The sequence below is a fragment of the Lutjanus erythropterus genome, chromosome 14 (genome assembly GCF_056507025.1).
Source record: "Lutjanus erythropterus isolate fLutEry1 chromosome 14, fLutEry1.hap2, whole genome shotgun sequence".
In the NCBI taxonomy this organism is placed as follows: domain Eukaryota; kingdom Metazoa; phylum Chordata; class Actinopteri; order Lutjaniformes; family Lutjanidae; genus Lutjanus; species Lutjanus erythropterus.
In genome coordinates this window covers 26,139,365-26,164,185 of record NC_139330.1, presented here as the reverse complement: position 1 = coordinate 26,164,185, position 24,821 = coordinate 26,139,365, and the positions used below count along the sequence as shown (strand labels likewise).

General features: G+C 39.1%; 1 protein-coding gene across 12 annotated transcripts in view; it reads right to left on the bottom strand.

Moving 5' to 3' along the window:
- Positions 1–23,694, bottom strand: part of LOC146315653 (mitogen-activated protein kinase kinase kinase kinase 3-like) — a 50,244-nt gene extending 26,550 nt beyond the window's left edge. For 7 of the 12 annotated variants that reach the window (XM_084736649.1, XM_084736650.1, XM_084736658.1 and 4 more), the window contains exons 1-13: positions 23,457–23,694; positions 6,379–6,436; positions 5,681–5,771; positions 5,358–5,422; positions 5,143–5,198; positions 4,274–4,321; positions 3,267–3,309; positions 2,942–3,014; positions 1,908–2,039; positions 1,398–1,460; positions 1,090–1,171; positions 576–692; positions 32–106 (exon numbers count right to left, since the gene is read on the bottom strand). In XM_084736649.1, the coding sequence (XP_084592775.1) occupies positions 32–106; positions 576–692; positions 1,090–1,171; positions 1,398–1,460; positions 1,908–2,039; positions 2,942–3,014; positions 3,267–3,309; positions 4,274–4,321; positions 5,143–5,198; positions 5,358–5,422; positions 5,681–5,771; positions 6,379–6,436; positions 23,457–23,555 (1,002 nt within the window). In that variant the 5' untranslated portion in view covers positions 23,556–23,694. The remainder of the gene's footprint in view (positions 1–31; positions 107–575; positions 693–1,089; positions 1,172–1,397; positions 1,461–1,907; positions 2,040–2,941; positions 3,015–3,266; positions 3,310–4,273; positions 4,322–5,142; positions 5,199–5,357; positions 5,423–5,680; positions 5,772–6,378; positions 6,437–23,456) is intronic. The other 5 variants (XM_084736653.1, XM_084736655.1, XM_084736660.1 and 2 more) reach the window with 1 other exon arrangement.
- Positions 23,695–24,821: the final 1,127 nt, after the last annotated feature.

Below are 24,821 nucleotides of genomic sequence, written 5' to 3'. Positions count from 1 at the left end.
TCACTGCAGACACCGCAGCCCACATCGGTACCTTTATACGGGCCACGAAACGGGGTGCACGTCGGGCACCGGGGCTTATGGGTAGGAAATGACCCCTGTACTTAAACTGAGGAGGAGGTAGAGGATGGGGGGTGGAGACGAGAAGACAGGAGGAGAAAAGGAAGGGAGAAAAAAGGAGAAGAGGAAGGTAGAGAGAAAGGGGAAGTGCTACAAGGAGGAAGAGAAGAGGAAAGAGGAAGATAAAAGGCCAGAAGAGTGAAATGAGTGAAAAAGAAGAGAAAAGAGGTGAAAAAAAGAGAAGCAAGGAGAGGCGAGGAAAGAAAAGGGTGAGAAGGGAAAGGACAAAGAGCAGAAAGATGAGTCACATGTCCCAGGGAAAAGAGGGACTGAGGTTGAGAAGGGTGAACGGTCGTTGATGAAGAGGGAATTTAATGATGAGGACAGAGAAGGGCACGATTCGAAGGGGAAGGGAAAGAAGCGAGATCCAGCAAAACATAATCACCACATGTTGACCTGTCAGCAAGCTTGATGACACTTTTGTGTTGAAAGCAAAATCCAAGAAGGTCAAAGGTTACCTCTGGCTCAGGGTCATCATCGTCAAAGTCATTGTAGGTGCTGTGGTCGGGGTTGTTGGCTTTGTCCAGCAGCTCTATCGCCAGCGTCCTGCTGAGAGGCTGGGACACAAACGGGTGCTGGAAGGCAAGATAAGAGAGGGAGCCAATAAGAAAGATGCTTTAAAATAACTTTTTACTTAAATAACCTGCAGGTTTTCAAGTATTCAGCTGTGAGAAGATGTGATTCCCTTTCCCTCTCCTCTGCTCTCTGTCTGTGAGAGCTGCAAAGAGAGATATACACACACATACAGAAAGAGACTGAGGGTTGCCTCAGCTGTGTTCACACTAAATCCTGCTTTCTGCAGAGGTGTGGGCCTCTTTGTTCTTGCTAACACCACTGCCTCTCTGAATTCACATACTACGTCTCTGTCATTTGTTGAGCAGGGGAGGAGGGCCAACTTTAAATGGTGCATTTACAAACAGTGCTGCATATTCTACCTTCAAAGAATTGGAAATATGCTGCTTTATTGCTCACCTGCAGCAGTTTCTCAGCTGTGGGCCTCTTCTTTGGGTTCTTGGTGAGAGCCAGTTTGACAAAATGATGGAAGTTGTTTGTCCTGCCATCAAGCAAAGAGAGGAACAGACAGAAAGAAAGAGACAAGAATGGGTCAATCCTTCAGCCTTGTAACAAGTAAAGCACAGATTTAATCAGACTCAACAATGGGCAAAGGGCAAGACTCTCAACAACAGAGCCATGCATCTACAGTAAATGTATCTCAGTGGGTGAAAACAGTAAAGATGAGTGAGGAGGACAAAGACATCATAGACAAAGCAGTCTCTTACCACTTCAGTTTATCTTTCAACTTAGGTGGCTGGAAATTACTCTTTGTCATTAAGAAGAGAGCCCTGAAGAAAAAGAGAGGAAGATTAATCGACAAGTCTTTACAGTGGAGTACTGCTGTGTGGAGAAAGAGCCTCAAACCAGGCAGTTATAATGACAAGGTCAAACAGAGGAGCTACCACTGAAGCATCTATTGTAGTTTATACAGCAAATGCTGGAAACTATTATACTTTGTAGAGCATACACTGAAAACTTGATACATTTGGTGAGAACACCAATATTTTTGCCCAAAACATCTATCAAGGTGTATTTGCCTTTTTAAAATCAGTTATTGACTCACAAAAGGAATGGATGGTTCTGTATTTAGTTAATCACAAATGTAAACAAAGTGATGCCTTTTGTGAAGTAAGGTATTACTGCCATAACACTGCCTTTCCTTTTTTATATTGTTTCACACTGACTGCAGGTCCACTTTGCTACCATCACACACTCAAGCGCACACTCTCCTCTACCTCATGGGGTGCAGGTCAAACATGGGTGGCTGTAGTTCAGCCAGCTCTATTGCAGTAATGCCCACAGCCCAGATATCACACAGCTGGTTGTAACCTCCTTTCCTCTCCACTGCTGCTACCTCTGGAGCCATCCTATGGAGAGAGACAGAGACAGAGAGTGACGGAGGGAAGACAGAAGGAGGGCATTAAAAAAAAAAAAACAGACGGTAAGAGGGACAGAATTGGAGTAAAATGTGTGCTCATTTTACCAAGTACTAAATCTGGTTAATTGAACAGCATATGAACAGCATGTGTGTTTCTCACACAGGGACACAGGGACTCCAACATGAAAATGAAACTATGTCTTTTCCATGATTCTGCCTATCTAGAGTACCAAAAATGCTTTTTATTGCAGGTTTATCAACATCCCTCTTAACTCAAAAATATTTTTTCCCTTGTGCCTACAATTTACATTAGAAGGCTGTTTTCACATTCATTTGCTGAAATGTAAAATTTCTATGTGCTCACTGAAATTAGTGTGACATCACATCTACTTTGGAGGTCAATCCTGGCCAAAATCTGCAGCTTATACAAGAAACTTGAAGCTGCCAGTGCACATAAACTGAGAATGGACTTCGCAGTGAAGAAGGAGACATCTTGTGTCCAGTAGGAAAACATTAGAAAAGAACAAAATTTGCATATCATAGTTTTGGAATTTTTAATGAGGATGAGAGAGTAGATACCTTTTGAATGATTTTGATGTGGAAATTATACTTTTGTGGGAAGAAAACAAGTCAGACAAGTTTTGTTAAGGGTTGAATAATCTGATTCTAGAACAGTTGCACTGAAAGCCATTAGCTAACGCAATAAATGCATGACACCTGCAGGTAAATTCCTTCACACTGCCTGACAGACAGAACTTATTGAATTCACACCTTCCCCCTACTGATCAATCACCTCTTACATGGAGTAGGTCTTTATACGTGTGCTCTACCTGCATGCATATTCATATTCAGTATAAGGGGAACTGATGGAGAAAAACAAGTACAACTAACCAGTACGGAGTTCCAATGAACGACTTCCTCTTGGCTAGAGTTGCTGTGATTTGGGCTGATACTCCAAAGTCAGCTGTGGAGAGACAGAGAGGAGAGGAAAAAGGGGGAAGAGATTAAGAAAGAAGAGTGAGGGTAAGGAGTTAACCAATTTAAAAGGGAATGACAACAAAGGAAGACAGAGGATAAATAAAAAAGAGGTAGAATAATAACAGAAACAAATACAAGGAGGGAACAGGAGTGAGACAAAGTCAGTAAATCTGGCGCCATTCAGATTCAGTCCTTTGAAGCAGAAGGAAATTGCAGCAGCCTCGCGTGTTCCTCTCACCTAGTTTAACATAGCCGTTGTCTGTCAGGAGGATGTTGGCTCCCTGTCAGAGAAATACATGCCACGCATCAGTTCCCAACACACACACAAAAAAAACACATTTCAGGTCAATTCAAATTAACTTGAGAAGCACATTCAGCAGCACAAGTTTGTTGCAAAGTGGTTTGTTATTGATCAATGTAGCCTGCAGATATGAATCAATAATAATTTTCCTTGTCACAAACACCAACAGCACCAATGATTTGGTCATTAAATACATGTGCTTGTACTCTTTTCTATAGTTTCATGAATTATCATCAATTCAATCAATATTTTAGCCATCAATGATAATGAAAATAAATGATTACCAGAAAAGCAATTGCTTTTATATAATGCTACAGCTGAAGACACTGGAAACATTTTTGAAACTGTAGTTTGTTTGCCATTGCACTGAACTACACCACTGAAAAGCGATCCGTTGTCCACCCTTAAACAAAGTCACATATAGTATATTTCACTTTGGTGCGAGTTGCTGTGTTTTGGAATATTGTTTATCTACTCATGGACGAGAGGCTTGTGCTCATGACAGGAGAGGATGTAAACATTAAAGGCGTCTTCTTAGGCTAAGCTGTAACCTCTCGTCCATGAGTAGATGCACTCTTCCTTTAGCACAATGATACGGTTGGCAAGTGCAATTTGGTAAAGAGAAAGTAGCTCCTACATGAAACTGCTCACAACAAGGTCTGTAAATCATTGTGATTAACAGGGTCATGATTTCTGGAAAGAGACATTGTTGTTGAGTTTTTCAAGTGTACTGCCATCTTGTTCCATTATATTTGAGAGAAGGCAGACATCTCTAAGACTGATATCTCCAAAATGCTGGAACTCACAGCAAAACAATCTAGATGGATGAATACCACAAGAGGCCAGAGGGAAAATATGTTGTTCTGATTGTGGGGTGAACTGTCCCCTTAAGAATTTAAAGATTTGCTGACATGCATATTCCAGACAGATATCTCCAAACTCACCTTGATGTCTCTGTGCATTTTGCCTTTGTTGTGTAGGTAGTATAAACCCTGTAAACACAATCACACAGCAACTGGTGTTACTGGCACATGCAGAATAAAATGAAGCAACCATGTGACTTGAAAACAAATAAAAACAGAATGGAGCTCAATTTTTTAAATATTTATAAAAGGAGATATTTGGATATTTTTCACCAGAACAAATCGCTGGTTAAATGAAAATCAAATGTTTGGGAGATTGGCTCAGCTTACAGTTGGCAGCACAGATGCATCATCTGTCTCTGCTAGATGACTGGCTCAAATGCACAACGCTAACACTTAACAGGGTTTCTGTAATTGTATGCAGCTGTGGTGCTTTGGGGAATAAGTCCAGTCTTGTCTCAATATTTATTTATAATGTTTGTTTCAATTTGAATGGATAATATTTCAATTTTATCATGCATATGGAGCATCTGCAAAGCAGAATTTGATTAAGGTACAGCATTTTTTGCTTGTGGGTGTTTCTAGTTGTCTTTTGTTGGTGCATTTTTCTGAAATTATTACTTAGTTTTTATTCTTAGTTAGTTTGCTTTTTTTCTCCTAAGGGGTTCACTGTATAAGCCTGTGGTTTTCTGATTTCTCCTGACATATTTCTGTTTTTTTCTTTTCATCTGGATTTTACACAGTTTTATGTGTGTGTGAATAAAATAATAAATAAAATTGCCAAATCTGTCAACCGAGACAATGCTTAAGTTCATAAAGAATTACAGTCATACGTGATTTTAGTGTCTTTTTGTAGAGAGAGAAATGCGGGCAGCTGAACAAAGGACCAATCTTCCAGAAATATTTCAAGCAAACAACTACAATGACAATAAATACACTGTATATGTTACCTGCAGGGTCTCCCGTGACATGTAGGCTATCTGTGACTCTGACAAAGGCCCAGTTACTGGAAATAAAAGCAAGAGAGGGACAAACAGAGAGAGAGAAAAAAAAAAGAGAGAGATGGATGTCACAGAGTGAGAAAAGGTACAAACAAAAAACTGCATGGTTAACATCAAAATGCGTCTGTGTATGAGTGTGTGTTTGGGATGCACGTTGTTCTTACCGTGATAGATATCCTGCAGAGAACCTCCTCCACAGTACTCCATACTGATCCATAACTTATCTCTCCTGCACAGAGAACACCTTGTCAGAACAGCTTCATGCTAAACTCACAGAAGTAATTTCCTCTCGCACACTCGCACACCTCCATCTGTCCTCCACTTCCTCACACACACCAGCTTTTCCCCTATTTTCTCTCTCTGACAAACACACACACACATGCATGCTCTGGTGAAATACTTTAATATCAGACACTTTAATAACAATCACAAGTAATTCAGTGTAAATCTGACACACACACACACACATACACACACTCACACTTACCGGAGATAACTGCCAAAATAGGCTACAATGTTGGAGTGTTTACAGTCCTTCATCATTATAATCTCCTGCTGGACGACAGCAAAGTCCTCACCTGGAATGAACACATTCACACGCGCACACACACGTTGTTATTAAAGCGATATTCTGGTATTTTAAAGTTATCATTATTTAGGCCTGTAAATCAACAAGAAAAAAGAAGACTGATGGAAGCCAGTGCAAGAGGATGGAGAGCAGCAGAGGAAGTTTCAACATATTTTCCTTTTTTAAATTCCACACTTTAAGACTTTACTTATTAAGCAACAGAGTGATGACACACTCCCACACTTCTTGCAATGTCTGAAGTTGTTTTTTTAATGTTTTATTTTCTTTAGCGGAAGAGCAGAACATGGAAAGCAGGAGAAGGGAAGGAAAAGGGGCAAATAATATATGGGGACAGAGAGGGGATAAGGACGGTGATATAAGGGGTAGGATATGCAAGTGCAGGGTGAGGGGGAGAAAACAGCAGAGTGTGGGAAAGAAGTTTGTGAAAAAGATTCTGATGAAAGAGAAATGTGAAGAAAAGAATGCTGAAAAGGGAGAAAAACAGAAGCATTGAGGATGACAGGGCAATTGGGAGAAAAGTTGATAAAGGGACAGAGAGGAAGATATAGCAGCAAAGAGGGAGATAAGGAGAAGACAAGAAAGATGAGATAACTCACCCGGTTCCAGTTTGATGACTTTGATGGCAGCCAGCTCTCCTGTGTTTACATTACGAGCCTAAATGGGGGGAAAAGGAGAGGAGGCGAGTGAGTGGAGGCTCTGAAACACACAGCCAAGACGCAGCAGTTTTAGTCACATAACATCCAGGTACATTTGAGTTGCACTAAACTGAACTAGAAGACACAAAGACAGAGAAGCTGTAGCTGTTTTCATCTAACTGCAGTGCAAAAAATAAAATGTACACATGGTTTGTGTCGGAGCCAACTGATCACAAAGTGAAAGGATGGACAAACGTAGATAAGATGCAGACAGACAACTAGTTCCAATACGGTGTGCCGAGTTGCACTCACTCAGACTAATTAGATTTTTGGCAAATTCTAAACCATAAGAAAAAAAATACCCTTCAAAAAGCTTCCTTCAAAGAGAACCCCAGTTTTGTCAGTCACGCAGTTGCTGGATGTTGTGAATTATTTAAGTGTGTATGACACATCAAAGGCCCTGATTGACACCTTATTTTTGTCCCACCCACACTCTGCCTCTGATTGGCTAGTCCTCGTTGCCCCCACTGGTTGGTTAAGGTTTAAGATGGGGTCAGGGTTTAGCCAATTAAAAACAGAATAAATAATAACTTTGTGACCTGTCTGGTTTAAAATGGTGTGTTACTGCTTTAATGTAATGTTACAAAGTTTCAAATTCATTCTTGAATAACTTTGTTAATATGTGCTTCATAAGTAATATAATTGTCAAATTTTATTTGGTATTAGTAAAGAAAAATAAACATTTACACAGTGATAACATGTTATAAAGGCTATTCTGCATGGATATGAATACAGGTGTGTTTTGAGATTTTGGCTTGTCTCTTGGTGTGCCTCGGACACAAGAAGTCTGAAAGTCACTTCTTGACATGATGTCTGAAATATGAAATTTGGCAAAAAGGTGAATCTGGTGGAACACACTGTCATGATTAGGTATGTGCATTTGCATATTTCTGTTCGATTACTTTATATCTACTTCATAAGCTGAACAGCATTTTTCTGTTAACTGCATGACTGTCGTAGAGAATAAAATGATTTCAGCCGGGATAACTTTCATGACTTGAACTAAACTGAGGTCTAAAATGAGCACATCATTTTTTATAGCTTCAGTAATTTCGATATTATAATTAACATACATTGTGTCATTTTAAACACGTAGCATTGAAAGTATAGTAGAATAAGTTAGTATTTTGGTTTCTAATAAGTAATTGATCTATTGCTCACATTTGCATTCCTGCATCATATTACATCTTTTCACCAGTACCTGAAACTACATCTCCCACCACTGCAGCATCTTGCCATAAAGCCATACAGCTATGATGGAAACATGTGGGACATGTGGGAAACAGCAGGTATGATCGGAAAGGTGTAATTAATACTTTAATGACATTTCAGAAAGGCTTAGGCCTATACAATTAGGCTATCTATTTGTCAGACGAACACAATTCCTAGTCCTTTATAGTATCAACTAATGCATCTCTGTTGCTTTTAAATGCAGACTGTTGTGTGCAGCCAGCTCTGCAGATTCAAAAAGCCAAAATTCATTCATAACTCATTCAAAATACAAACTCAGATAAGGCGGGGCGACAGACTTAAGCAGGAAATTGAGACAGTTTTTCCTGAATTCCTAAAAAGCTGACATTTGTCAAAAAGCGGGGGTTCTGCAGGATACCGAGGCAGATCTTCTAGAAATAGCAAGCTGTGTTTACATTTAGCGGGACTGCTGGTGCAGCGGGAGAGGAATTCTATATGAAGTATACATGAATAAAGGATGGTCTTTCAGAGGAGGCATGAATTGCTCGCTTCTCTCAGGCCAAGAATGTGCAAATATGACTGTGTGTGACATTGCTGAAGTATGTGTGACAGAATGAGAGGGTGCGTGTGTGTAACAGAGAGGGCGTTTCATGTTAATTGATAAAACCAAGACTTTCAACATTCGAGACAAAACATGAACTTCAAAACCATGACCAGCCTGGGAGTAATGTGTCAGCTCTCGCTATGCTGTCTAATTCCATGGTTTCATTAGTTCTAGTTTCAGTGGAGAGACTGACACAAACACCCCTATCTACCCTGATCCTGGATGCAGACTCGCAGTCATATTTATCCAACATTAGAGAAAAAAACATGACATTTTACTTTCTGGTCGGTTCACTTTATTGTGAAATTGTCACAGCAGGATTGTTTTTTAGCCATTAAGTCTCTGACATTGGACTCATTTCAGGACATGGACACTCTTTCACTCAAACACAGCTGGACAGAAGAAATGTACCAGCCACAGCACTCATGGTGCAAACAGAAAAATAAAAAACGACAACTACCTACAGAAGTCTTCATAAACAATCATATTCTGAGCAAACACTAAAAAGAAGTAACATTTGCATTTTGGAACATAGAACAAGCAGACTTAAACTCTCAGCAATGCATCATAGGAAATGAGTGCTGTGTGCAGGAAATGTGAAAGTCATAAGCCACAATCCTACTGCAGCTCACAATGGTTGGAGGATACCATCACATACATTACATTACACAAACTAAACAAGTTTTCCCTATGATGAAAAGTCTGACTAGATGCGTATCAACATTAACTGACAGAATTTTTTACCACTAAACTGAAGTTCAGTTTAAGCCTCATGCAATCTTACATATTACACTAATAATTATAACAATAATGATAATCATATATTAAAGTACTGGGGTTTCTTGTTCCTCTTGGCTGCATGTCATCATCCCATCTTTCTTTGTCTTCTACGGTATCTAATAGGGAAAAAATCCAGAAAAATACTTAAAGTGTTGTACAATAGAAAGACAACATTAAATTATAATCAATGCCCCAATCTATGACAGTATCACCATCAGAAGATTTGACAAAACATCAAAATCCATTAAGTTTTTTGTGATACAGTGATGCATAATGTGCAAACTGAACTGCCTAGTCAGCATGAGCAGTGACAGCCCTCATGGGCAAGGCTTCGGGAAAAAAACAAAGTGGCAGCAACATAAACTCAAAACTTCACCAACGAGGTCCTGCCAACACAAATGGACTGAAGAAACATGATAAGGAGACAAAATAAAAGAAATAACTTAAGAATAACGACAGTAAAAACAGCTACACTATCACAAATGAACCAGTAGTATTAAAAACAACCAACAGGAAGGTAGAGATTGTTTTGAGAGGAGGATCAAGTGAAGAACAGAGGCCGACCCACACCAAAACAAAGCTGTGATGGGAAGGAGGAGATACAAAGAGACGCAAAGAGAAAAGAAGAAGAAGAGGGAAGCAGAGAGGAGAGCAGAGACAGTGTGTCTTCAGTCAGCAGACAGACCAGAGATGACTCATAGCGCTCAGTGCCACTGTTAGTCAGTCAGTCACAACAGCCAGCCAGTCAAGTCAAGTCAGGCTGTGTGGTGTTGCCACTGAGACATGCCACTTGGTGTAACAGAGGAGCTGCAGGGTGGATCACCAGGTACCTAAAAGGTCCACTTAAGTGTCCTTGAGGAGTCGCCTGTATTCCTCTCCCAAAAGCCATGTCTGTGCTGCCAAAGGCACAAATATAGGCCTGATCATAATGAACTGATAACAAGCAAAGCTAAATTACCTAGGGCTTAATAGAAACGACAACCAAACATTTTCAAAACCTATGTGATTCAGAAAACGCAATCAAAGACATCAGCATCCATTCCAATTAGTTTTCTTGTATGGTCTATGTACAAATAAATAAACGACAACCTCTTTGGGCTTCTCAGTGTAATGCTGAAAATGCCACACACAGCAGTGCAATCCATCACTCTCTGACATTTCAGGAAAATCCATTTGGTGACGGAGCGATGACTGAACAAACAATGATCCGCTTAATTATCAAACCTCTGAATAAAAATATGTTGCTTATTAATTACTTGTAATGGGTGGGAAAACAAAAGGCAAAGTTTATCCGCACATCTTAAGTTATTCTGGGTGAGAACCCCAAAACTAACAGCTAAAATGTCACGTAAATGAATGACTACTAATGACGGCAACAGTACATAAACGCAGCCTGGGTGCCTTCACTGTTAGGCCTACATGTTGAGGCACAGGTGACTGGATGCTTGGTGACAGTGACACAAAGCAACAAGAGAAGTGATTAAGCTGACAATAAGCCATTGATGCCGTGCATGTATGTAGCAACAGGGATGGGCATACTCTGCCAAATATAACTCAGCTTCCGTATTGAGAAACACAAACATTTTTTCCACTTAACAGAAGAAGTCAAAGTTTTCAAACATTCAACACTGAGTTTTACAGCTACTTAAAATGGTCAATATTATGATTTTAAAAAGACATCCTGTGTTATGGACACATTTTTATTTGGTACCCAAAAACATTTAGGTTAAATACTTAGCCCTACTTTGGAAATTTTACCTAATGACACTTGACTTTAAAAAGGACCAACATTTTTTTTTTTTAATGCTCATTTTCCCTTAAAGCTGAGGCTCGACTCTTGAAGAAGGGAGTTGTTTCCATGGATTTTTATTGCCAGATCAGCAGTGGCTGGATGTGGTCTTCTGTTACGCAGTAATGGAGAAATTTAGCTCACATCCATCAGTAACACCTCTATCAGGCTGCGTGTGTGTGTGTGTGTGTGTGCGTGTGCGTGTGTGTGATACACTCAGCATATGGCCTGCTCAGTGGAGGATCAGTGTGGCATTTCACTCTCTCCTCTCTCTGACCATGAAAAACAAACAACCTAAGCAGCACTAGCAGCTCACCATGCTCATCATCCCACTCAGCTTGAGCTTTAATCCAGCAATAAACAATGCACCCTCGCCATTTAAAGTTCTTTGCTTATAGTGCTTTCCACTTCGCCCCAACTGAATTAATGTTCATTCACTACAGCTCAGACAAACATGCTAGTATCTGCAGTTAATCCAGTGCGACAGCAGTCTTGTGAGGTTAACTCCTGGCAGGCGTCTCGTCTGACGGACTGACAGACATAAGGTCAGAGGTCACGACAGGGTAGTGGCTCTTGTAGCAGAGACAAGTGACTTTAGGTCACAGGTTCATGTCTGAAAATTCACTCACTCACTCTCAGCTCTCTGCTTATCTGATTAAATCATATATCAGCTCTGAATGTTCTCATGTTAATTTTTGGCCTTTCGTAAAAAAAACATATCATAGAGCATTTAGCCTAACTCTGTACAGACATGAGTAAGTCTCTGCTGTGATACTGCAACATGTAATTTTTCACCAATCCATATACTCACATAAGTATTAAATATTTTCTAAAGAAATTGCTTTTGTTAGCTGAAGAAGGGCCTTACTTAGTTTCTGTTTGTGTGTGTGTTTGCTGTCCTTTTGGAGGGGTAGTGAAAAAGATAAAAGAAATAAGATCTGCAACTAATAATTATTTTCATTGCTGATTAAACTGTTAAGGCTCAAAGCCCAAAATAGCACCTTCAAATGTCTTGTTTTGTCCACGATCCAAACATATTCAAATTACTGCCACAGAGGAGTAAAGAAACCAGAAGCTGGAATCAGAGTATTTTTTACCTCTTTTTTCCTAAAAAATGAGTAATCGAACATTTATGTTTTTCTTTCCTTGCCTGGTCGGGTAAACGTCAGAAATTTCATTGCACTGATTTATTTATTAGCAGTTATCAAATATCAACAAGGACTAAAATGAATTATCATGTTTACTATTGGGCTGCATCACCTATAAAATGTCAGAAAATAGTGAAAAATGTCCGTTCCAGTTTTTCAATGACATTGCAATGACTGTTGATGTTGTTGAGAGAATTCATAACTTGGTGAAATCATTTCAATGCGTGTATCCGTCCTTTCTGAATATGGCGATGATCATTTTGTTCACTAAAAGCCTAATTGTGAAATGTAATTTTCATAGTGTTTCATCTCTTCATGGAATCCAGGACAACTTAGAAAACTTTCCTGCTGAACTTTCAGTTGTGATTTCAATCTCATGCTCACTTATCACCTCATTATCAATCTGTCTCTTGACATCTCTGAACCCTTATTTGAACTGACAAGCTTACTAATAGCTAAAATTGCTTTTTTCCTAACAACAGCCAGGGGGGTTCGCATACGCACACACACACACACAAACGAGGGAGCTGCCAATGAGCAGCTCCACTGCAGTGAGTCGGGGCGTTAAAGCCTGGCCTGGAGCAACAGTAGCTGGTTACTCAGTTTCTCTAACGAGATTTTTCCGACAGATCTGAGGTTTCAAACACCTGGCCTTCCAAACACAAACACGCTTCTCTGACCCTTAAGATAACTAATGCATTAGCCCATGCAGAAATGGCCTTTTCCTTGTTTTCACCTCATTTATTGACATTACATAATGATACATACTGACATGCATTTCCTAGATTTCATATTACCACCGTCATGTGAAAACCTTTAACTCGCAATTTTTCACTTCAGATGAAAGATTATATCTCCCTCTGTTGGTTAACTAACATTTGAAGCGTATGAATAACAAGATGAAGCATCTTATTCAAAGCAAAGAAAGGAGGGTCAACAGTTGATGGATGTCTCTCTTTGTGAGCAAACATCCTTTAATTACTGTGAGAGTTGAGTTTAAAAGAGCGTGGGTGTGTTGAAATGCCCACATTATTTACTATGCCTATGCATTTAACTATAATATATGTGAGAGGCAGAATGCTAAAAATACCAGGATGTCTTACTATATCTGGTCTTATTTTGCAGTATGCAAGTCAGCATGCATTTCTGGATATTTTGACCCACAATCCTCTGGGAGGTGAAATATATATGATACGTCATATCAGTTAAGTTACTGAGAGAGACAGATGACAGCTGACTTTGCTGCATTCCAAGTTATATTCTTTTTCTTTTGACTTTGAATTTCACATTAAAGTCTGTGATGGATGTGTGAGCAAGAGGGCTAAAGTTAAAGGTGCAATGTCATGAGTCACAGCGTCTCAAAGATGGTTACAAGATGTTCCTGGAGGAGGAGTTAGCTAGTCGACTAGTGTTTTGCTACATAATTGGTAGCTAGCAGCCTGATAGTTAATGTTAGCAAAATGCTAGCTAACTAGCCTGTTAATGTACAGTCACTACTTAAACAGCATTTTGCCAACATTAGCTAACTTATACAGTCCTATATGTCACTTTTACAGGTCCCCTGGCAACATTGTTTTACCCGTCTTCAAACTTTTGTTAAATATAAATGAGCTGACTACTGTTTGTCATTTTAATTTTTTTTTAATAGTAATTGAAGAGCAAAGAGGGAGGTACATCTAAATCTCGCTATTCAATCCTGTTGTATAATAATAACTAAATCAAACTTGTATTTTGTGTCCAGCACACACCAAACAGCAAAGGAGAAAGTTGACCAAGGTTCTGCCAAGTACCAGGCTTGCACAAGTGGAACACAGAGAGAAAAGGGGCAGGACTTGTGGAGAGGTCAACTGTATGCAACATCAAAGCAGCGGCAGTGCATACTACAAGTAAAATAGGGTTGCACAATTAATTAATTACTATCAAAATCGCAACGTGGTCAAGTGTGATATCCAAATCATAGAAGGTGCAACTTTTTGGTGAAAGAAAAATGCATGACAAAACAGCATTATAATCAGGTATTGTAGTGCTGCAGAGATGTCCTGGCCTGTCCTGGTCATATTGTAATCGCAATATCTGTCAAAATAATCTCAATGATTTTTTAAAACCATATTGTGCAGTCCTTAAGTAAAAAGCTTAGGTTTGGGGTAGGGGTGAGGGCACAACTGTGCAGCTTGTTTTCTCAACAGCTCCACAGCTCAGCCATTACGAGCACATGGCCCCAGGAGGGGAACAGGTGAGGTGAAAAGCTGTATGCAATGAAGTGTTTTAATTAAAACACCTGTCTCTCTACAAAATACTCACTCACTCAAAACCCCCTTACGTGCACATATACACAGACAGAACACACACAAGGATCATCCAAAACCTCTCAGGGCCACTTCAATTTAGCAAAGTAACTTTTTCTTTTAAGCACTCAAAGCTGTCTTCTACACCCTGCAAATTCACCGACCCGGAGGAGTCATTTAATCCTTCATTAAGTATTGAAATCCTTCTATTTTAAAGCAAGTGATTGGCCCTGCCAATAGCAATATACTGACATTTGTCTCCATTACAACTCGACTGGGCTGAAAGGAAATCACTGAAATGGAGCTCAACTGCAAATCACTGCCACAAAAGGCACAAAATTACCACGCTACTGCCAAACGCAGTTTTATTTGGTTGGAGAACTTATCTTAAAGCAATTTGAACTCACGACCCTACTTGTTTCCAATGATGTCATATAATCTGAAAACATTCTTGAAACAAGTTTGAGGTTGGTGCTTCAAACTCTGATTTCTAACAAAAGGACTATTGCACATGATGTTTGGTGAGATTAATGAGCATCAGTGGCATCCACATTTAGTGTTGTGCTGTGAAGTCACATACCACACACTTCACACACTGCTGTATGCTGACCCACCCAAACACCACATATGAATGCCTTGTTCATTGCACTGTATTTGCATGTAGTTACAGTATTAGAGGACTCACAGAGACTGTTTCACATCACATGCAACAACAGTCCAGACAACAAGTGAACATTCCTGACTCCATGTAAATTCAGCTGGTATTAGACAATTATTCAGCCCAGGCCAGCTCTGAGAACTCCAACTCCATCACATGAGCACACAATCTCAAAATAGGATTTGACACTTGTGCTAATATGATGCCAAGATTTACTAAACCAGTTCAGGAGCAGAGTTGTAGCAGAGGTATGAAGACCAAGGTGCTCCAAACAAGCTTCAGAGCAGTATCTGCTCCCTGGTCTGAGCGATGATGCAGCTTTTCGTTTGTGATAGTCTTCTCTAGCTGAAGGCAGCATCGTCCATCATTGCATGATACAGTACTTAATTTGGGTACCAGCCAGCATAGGAATGTCCTTATCCAGAGAGTTTTATTTGTATTTTTTGCATTTGTTCAGGCCTAAACTATCTTTAAAAAAGAAAAGGGCTGAAAACTGAGAAACAATCTGCCTCTGAGAGTTAAGCATCTCAAAAACTCATCATGGTATCACATTCCTTTATGTGCATTCTTGTTTGCCATGGTAATTAGGAAAGCACAATAAATAGATAAGGGGCCATTTATATTCTTAATAATTATTCTGATAATTAAATTATAGCTAATAAATATCAGCCATAATACTATAAATATAATAATATGAAAATGTAATAATAAAATATAATCATATCTGATTTGACAGATTATGTTAAGTATGTAATTTGCATATTATATATTTGGAAAGATTTTTGATATACTTTAATAGAGAAAATATTTACTGAACCTTTGTTCAGTCATAACAATGGAATATTAACAGAGAAATCTGTAATTACTTACTCTCCTAAATCTAGAATTCAGAATCAGACCTGGTGACTGACAGGAGCAGCTTCTCCATTTCAGAAGAGTAAAACCTGCTGCACGAACGTTTTCCAGTTCGCATGCAGTAACATAGTGCTGTGAATGCATCTGTTAGTGGGGGAACCTGTGACACCTGTCACACCATTATTTCCTTTGTGTTGAACCTCCCAATACCATTCACTGTCAGCACTGTGGGTATTTTGCAAACATACAGCTTATGCTTGTAGGTATTTTGTTAATCTTTGTGATAAAGGAGCAAATATATGTTACAGGATCTTGTATTAAACTTTATAAATGTGGTTAAACTGTTTTTTAAACAGCTGGTTGTGCCCTGCTTGGCTCAAGATAATGAACATGGGCTAGGCCACTTGTTTACATAGTTAAAATACAGCAAGTGGTTTGACCAGGAGGTAGATATGTCAATTCAGACAGCGTGCCCAGAGGAAGGATTATAAAACATTTCATATTAGACATATTTGTAACACACACTAGTCAGTTTTTTTTAACTTAATCTATTCTGCACTTCCTAAAAAAGAAGGGTAAACTTTTACGTAGCGAACACAACATGTCATCAGTCACAGGCTACGTGACAGATAATTATCTATATCTGCTGATATGAAACTTCACTATCATGATAAACTTTTCAGCTATATCACCCAGGCTTACAGAGAACTTATGACGGCTCCAACATTTGGGTTCAAAACGTGAAAGGCTGCGTCCAGAGCCAGAGTTTGGTTTGTCTGTTCTGGGCTACTGTAGAAACATGGTGCAACATGGTGGCCTCCATGGAAGAGTCCCCACACATCTGTAGATATAAAAGACTTATTCTAAGGTAACAAAAACACAAAGAATCTTATTTTCAGGTGATTATATACTGTTGAAACATACTTATGAATATGGTGTTCCAATTGTCATATTTTGCCAATAAATCCCTGTAAATCTTACACACTGGACTTTTAATACCACAAAGCTTGAATGTAAAATGACTTCAGAAGACTGTTTTTACTTGTACATCTGGTTTTGTCCCTTGCCACCACACTCTATCATTAATTACCGCGTAACTATGCAAGTTACCAATATGTCAGCGCAACAACGGCACAGAGACAAATTCCTACACAGCACATTAACGAAAAGAAACCAAAGTGCCAGGTTGGGGACTAAATTTCTGATCTGCCTCTAAAACCAAAGGGGAATTTAGGAGGAACCTTGCTTTGGTGAATGTTTGTCTGTGTCGTTGTCCAACTCAGTGAGCAAAACAACTGGAGGAACAGTGAGAAAAACAGGATGGTTCTGGGCCAGCAGCTTGAATTGTGACTCCACAGCCATCTGTGCATGTGTGTCAATGCATGTGACGACACAATCATCTGGGTTTTTGTGTGTGTGTGTGTGTGTGCGTGTGTTGTGCTGCAGGCTGCTGGACTAGCGTGAAACAATAGGACACGAACACACACATGCGGAGGAAGTGAAGATTCCTGCATTCCTGCGCCATGGCTGCCCAGCTGTGCCACACACACACACACACACACCAAGGTCTGGCCAGAGGAAATTGTTGCTGTCACCACATTTATCACCGTTAAGTACATGAGTCTTTTATTTCAATACATTATAAGTGAGTGAATACATACACAGAATACGACTTAATATGACTTAAGTCATGATGAAGCTTGTGTTACTTTTATTAGTGCACACGAAGCATCAAATCAAAGTAATTACTCTTATAAAATCTGGAATAAATAAGATTTCAATTAAGATTAAGGGGATTTGCATAGGATGTTCTGCTCAAATATGTCTGAATCTACTGTGTTTATCATGCTATTTTAATTTATATTCATACATGCCGCAATTAACCGTGTCAACTTATATTTGGCTGATGAGTGAAACCAGTGAAAAAGTGAAGAGGCATAAAGACTAGTAGCATTGCTTGCCCCTTACGTAAAGGCCAAAAATACCCAGATGGCTGGGACGTTTCTAAAGCACACACTGCCGCTGAAATTGATTTTGTCATTAACTGATCTCTATCCCCACTGAAGGCCGTCGTCTGCCTGTACTTCCTCAATCCGCGGCCACAAGCACACTGTCACCTTGAGAGAATGAAGCAGTCATCTTATTTAAACAACAGAAGTTACGTCACATCCTGTGTATTGGTAAATACTTGGCCTTCAGTGAGTGCGGCTATTACAGAAGTGCCCCTGGAGCAGGTTTTCCTGGCTGCAAAGCAACATATTAACCTGATACTGGCAGTTATTAAAGCTCTTTTGAAGCAGTCTGAATAACAAAGTGGGACAGCAAAAGAAGGTGTTGTCACCTCTTCAGTCCACCTGCATTAAGTGGAAGTGCATTAAAGGGATAGTTTGGATTATTTGAAGTTGGTTGTATGAGGCATGGTATCCATGGTCAGTGTATTAACTACAGTAGATGCTGGTCGACACGCCCCCCAGTTTGGAGAAGCAGACAGGTGTACCAGCACTGAAGCTAAACAATGAACTCCTATCCCTGCTTTACTAACAGGAAACCACTGTTACATATGCCAAATATTACTCTCTTGAAACCAACAAAACTAGTTCGGCAAAATCTGTCATTTTACCTTACAGAACAGGAGTTGCTAGTTTGTTAGTTGCTAGTTTATTTGTGTTATTATGTCTTCTGTGTTTTAAAAGTATAGTCCGTAGTCACTGAAGTCACACAATAACAAAAACAAACTGATGGATTGTGGCAGCAGTAGACTAGCAAACACTGTGTTCTGCAGGGTAAAACTGCTGATTTCCTCTATGGAGTTTGGTTGGTATTCAGCTTACATAATAATGGTTTCCCATAAGGAAAAGCTGTCTGGCAAGGTAAAGCAGTGAAAATATTCAAAATATTGCATGCACTTAAACTGATATTGATTATTTTTGTCTGTCAACAGCAGATTATCTTCTGTGCTGGTACTCCTCTGTGCTCCTCCTAACTGCCATCTACTGTAGCAAATACACTTGATCGGTAAGTACCTCATACAAGCCACATAAAATCATCTGAACTACACCTTAAATGTAAGTGAGCAAGGCGGCTTTTTGTAGAAGGCCAGGCTCATCAACATCAGACATTTCTTTTTTTCAGTCTGTTTGGTTTTCTTTGGTTTAAAGCATCACACACCAGTTAGATTAGTAAACAAAGGTAGACAGTTTACTGTCATCACGCTGCAGGAGTTCTAAAGTGTGAATGATTTGAACTATTGCCTTGCACTCGTATTTCAAGCCAAATAGATGGGAAGTAGCCTAATGCAGGTTTAAAACTTGAAAATCATTAGTTATTTCCAATAATAATTTGTGCTCAGATGTAGTACCATGTGGACATGTATTCACAAGTATCTCAGGATCATTCTGGGAGAAATTTCAATTAGGAGCTGTTTTTTGGGGTTTTTTTTTTTTTTATGTGTAAAATGAAATTCTGATATATATTAATGATCAATGTAGGGCTGCAATGATTATTTTCATTATCTATTAATCTCCTGATTATTTTCAGGATTCATTGATTAATTGTTTAATCTATAAAATGTAAAAAAAAAAAAAATGTGTTAAAAAAATAATCATCACCACATTGATGTCTTAGAATTGCTTTTTTTTTCCAAACAACAGCTAAAATCCAAAGACTCTTCATTTACTATCATAAATGACAAACTAGCAAAATCTCACGTTTAAGAAGAGGAACCAGTGATTGTTGCTCATAAATGACTGAAACAATTAATCAATTATCAAAACAGGTGGCAACTAGTTTTCTCGCAATTAACTCATCAGCTCTAAGTCAATTATTATGATGAGAAATACAGTGCAAAACATATTACACAGTCCTAAATGCTGTATTTTACTGTCTGTTTACTAAACAGCCTCAGGGGTGTTTGCAGAAGTCAACCGTGCCTCACCCTGCCCTCAGGAGAGACTGAAGAATTTCATTAGTCCGAGTTTCAATGGAGAATTTTGGTGCTACTAAATAGTTTCAGCTTAAAAATATGATTACCTCACTTGCAAAAATAAAGGATACCAGTTGACAGTACCCTCCAAGAACCTTCTTTGGAGGATCGAACCTGTGATCTGGTGGTCAGGAGGCCGGTCTCACTATGAGCCAATCCTCCTTCAGTTTCAAACGGACACAGACAAAGAGGCAGGACTACAAACAGAGGAGAAAACAAGCTCCACGCTTTGTTTCCTGCTCAAACATTCCTACCCAAGCCACAGATTTTCACACAGCCATAGAACCAAATATAGTCATCAATGAGGTTTACCGAGTGCCCTGGTGCTTCAGAGCACATCCTTTAATCCAGAGGTTTCAGGTTGGAGCCCCCGAATGTCCTTCTGCAAAACTGATACTATGAACTGGAGCATAAGCCACATAAATGTGCTGTCTGCACTATACCAGCTTTATGAAGGGATGCATAGACTGTCTGCAAAACTGAATACTTCTTACTAATAATCCTGTCATGATTATGTAGAATAGATGAAAGGCTTTTTGCTTCTTACAATTGTTTTAACATGAGTGCACATTAATCATGGGTACACTGTGTGACCAGTCCAGCAGGCGAGCTCGCTCTCAGCTGCTGGCCTGCTGAAGAGATCCTGCCTGCAAGACCTCCAGTATGTGCCCGCAACAAGGCAAGATACTGGACTTAAATTAGAAACAAACTAGATAGGCTGCAGCAGCGAGAGATACAATATGGAAAACACAAAAAAAGGAAAAAAGTAACGATAACTGATAGCAGGGCTGGGCAATATATCAATATTATATTGAGACTAGTTATTGCTAGATTTTGGATATCATTATATGGTGATATAGCACAATTTTGAAGGCTGCATTACTATGAAGTGATTTAATTTTCTGAACTAATCAGACTGCTTGATCTGCCTTTATCCACATTACTGATTATTTATACAAAGTCTCATTGTTTTAAAAAGAGTGCTGCACAGGGTGATAATGATAAAATGCACTGCAGTCTGGGACACTCCAAGGCATTTTGATGATAAATTTAAAAATCCTTTTTTCAGTCATGGATACACCAACGCATTTCAACTCTGGTTGACTCATCAGTAAGTTGGACAGTCAGCGTTTGTTTTATTTTATCTCACTGTGTTAATGTATTGCGAACGCACCAACAGTCATCCCTACAATACTGATGCAATACTGATATATATAAGATCATCATATGTTTTAGAGCTGCAACAATTAATAGATTAGGAAACTATTATTCAATTAATTGCCAACTGTTTTGATAATCGGTTAGTTGATTTGACTATTTTTTTACAGCGAGATTAGAGCCAAGTATTGGACTGATAGGGGCCTATATCGGCATTGGCGTATATGTTTACTGCCATACAACAATATAAAAACTTTTTTATATAAAGCAGAAATTGATGCTTGATGACTGATTTAGATTTAGCACATTTAAAGGACAAAATGAGCTCTCTGGCACCTGCCCCTAATCGACTGGCAGTATTAAAATTCTCAGCAATTTACTGATACTGAACTGTACTGATGTATATTTAGCTATTTACTTTATTTTTATTTAGCCTGTTCTTTATTTTCTCATTGTTAATTTCTGCAATTGGTAGATGATGCGTGTGTTAAATTATTTTACAGGTTAAATAAAATATATAATCTATATGATCTATTTTTATTCCAGCTCAAAAATTCAGCCACTTTATCAATAATCAGTGCATTTTACCCCTCTAAAACAGGTATTGGTCTCAGAAATCCCATATTGGTCAGGCTCTAATTGAGATATTTATTGTGTACTGTCGAGTATCCTAAAAAAAATGAGATATTATTTATAAGCCATATCACCTGGCTCTAAATGATGGTGGATGGACTTTAGGAAATAACAAGAATACTAAAAAAGGCTTTATAGTTTCTTTTGGAAATAATGGCAGCTATGTGTTCAAAATCTTTCACACCCGCCGGTCTTTGGGAAACATTTGTATTCCTTTAATTACCACAAAGAGCCTGGAGGTTAACCAAACATCATCTAGCCCTATTAAAGTGTTTAATGAATCTCCAGTCTGCCAGAAGCCTCTCCCTCACACAGCGGTGAAATTAAATTCCTCAACACAGTGACGGCAACACAAACAACTGCACAGGTAAACACAGTGGATGTTTAACTTACATAACCTAACTAAAATCAACCAGGTAAGACTGACACCTAACCATGTCTCCATATACCACCAAGAATGAAGCATCAGTAACATCTCATGAGTTGTTTTTCATACTCAATAATGTGCAAGACTTGATCTTTGTGGTATTTTCTTTATCTGATACAGTGTTACGGTGTTAACAGTATTCTAAAGGGACTTTAACCCAACCTGCATGATGCCATTTGTTTTTATGCTGAGCAATATTACTGAACTGTTTTCTGACCCTATAAATTTTGCATGACATGTCACACAGCCTTTCTGTGCATCTGTGTTGTATTATGCTAAATTCGGTTATATGATTATGACTGCAATTATTGTATTCAACATATAATAAACATAGTAATAGCCAATGTAACTGTGCTGGAGTTGGTTGTAATTCAGGAACTTCATTTCCTTCTGGATGCAGGCTGTCTGCTCCCTGCACAGGCCCTTGGTGAAGTGCAGGACCACAGATAACAGCTATAACGCCACATAAATCTGACAGTCTACACACAAAGGAGCATCCCAGTTCCTTAATAACGACGATAACTGGTTCATATTAGCGTTAAAACGTGAATAAAAACAATAAAATATGTTGATATTATGGTTGTTGTTGTAGCTTGTTCAGCGCTGAGCGCTTTTAGCCAAACTGCATTTCCAGGCAGGCAGCTGTCAGTCCCTGTCACCGCAAAACGGAGACAGTCTCAACTAATTCAGCAAAAGCTTTCCAATAATACAGTTAATGGTGAAACTATTAGCTCGTCTGTGCTTCACTCTGTGTTCCTTTACAAGTACCAAGCCGCTGCTTGTTGTCATTTTGTCACAATGTTCCCACGAAACAGCTAAAAGCCTGGTTAGCTTCTAGATGCTATCGGGTTAGCTGCGTCCGTTCTCGGACAGCTAGCCTAACAGTTAGCGGCTAGACGTCTATTATCGGACACGTCTCAGTCAATCTTTCATCATTAATGCTGATGGTAGCTAATCGTCATAATATCTACACCACAGTTTACAGCGTGTAAACAAGCATGTGGGCGCTCACGTTAAATCTATGAAAGACTTTGTCAGGATGATTTCTGCTCGACAAAATCAGATTTGTGCACCCGAGCTCCAACTGCATGTTTACACACAACGACGTGAATGACTTCTCGGCACCTGAGAACCTAACTATTAATAAGCATTTCTTTAACGAGAACCAGGATGTCCACAATGTCTTCAAATAGTCCGGGATGCAAGGCCAAAACAATCACAGTCAATAAACAGCCGTAGCTGTGTCCGACAATGGAACAGGATGCAAGAGTAACGCTAGCAAATGACTGCATCATTAAACATCAACGCGAAGAAGACATTTGATTCAGAAACGAGCTAAGCGGAGCGATATAAACTGTTTCCTGCTGTTGTGTCAACACTGTTGAGCTACAAAGGAAACCCATTAATGTCGAACCAGTCCGTGTCCGATAATGGAACTCCGTGGGTTGCTTCCCTCACTGCAGTTTTACCTTGTACACATCTCCGTATGTGCCGCTTCCTATCCTCTGGATCAGCTCGAAATCCTCCTGCGGATTCCGCCGGGACAGGTCGACACTGGAGTTCATCATGTCCACTGCCGATTACGGCGCCGAACGCGCACGGTTGACGAACTCCGACAATGTACGAAAACAGATATTTTAAGAAAAACATACGGCGTCAGAAAATCCCAGCCCGAATCCAATGTAGCTCCAACATGGCTTCCACTGCGCATTGAGCATGCGCAATGGACATCATGGCGTACCCTCTCCATAGATCTGATCCATGGATGGATCAGGGAGATGGAGCTGCTGGATTTGAGATTGCGACTCGTTTCGCGACATACGTGTGATGATAAAATGAACTAAAAAGAGAAAATAGTTACTCGTTAATTTATTTGTGCATTAACATATTAAAAAGGCAAGAGAAAACACAATTAACATGTTTCCCTATACCTATATTGAATTCACTTTATCAGTTCCAGCACTATTGGATCAATTCAATGAACGTGCAGCCAGCCATGTTTTCTGATCTGCACTGGCAGCAAAACATGGGAAGTTTACAGTTAACAGGGAAATGAATGAAAACAATAAGCCCCGTGGCCTCCTCTGACCCAGCAATATAAAACTGGGCTAAGCAGGGCTAAACACTGGCAGATGGCAACATTGTGATTCAGCCTATAAGGGGTTTGTGTTACAGGCAAAACAAAAGTGCCATAACAGAAAACTTTAAACTCTTTACAACCCACTCACATGATATGGTTTGCATTATTCCACATTTTCTTAGTGTCAAATAGGGCTGAATGATATGGCTTTTAAATAATATTTCAATATGTTTAAGCTATACTGCAATACACAATATATATCGCAATATACACATCTTCTCTAAAATAACATACCATACCAAACATTATGTACAAAACATACTGGGAAAAAATAATGTACCTTGCAATCACAAGTAGCCTGTTAATATATTTTTTCAGTTTGACTCTCCTAAATTCTATCTGCTTAAACAGTCTAAGTTAAAACTTTTTAGAATAAGACATAATCAATGAATGGCATAACTAGCCAACTAAAAAAATGACAGTGTTCTAAAAAAAAAAATGTAAACACCACATAAATGTAGAATAATAGCAGGGTCTTCTAATAAAATCACAACAATGTTTTTTTTTTTTTTTTCATATTTATATTCTATAAATGGCCCACAGGTCGCCAATGGAACAGAAATGTTATAGAATAAGATGCATTGCTGCAGATTAAATTACCCAACAGTGTACAAAATAGGTCTGGACGATATGGACAAAACCAAACATCGGGATATTTTTGAATATTTCAACAATATTGTAGAGATGACTGTCG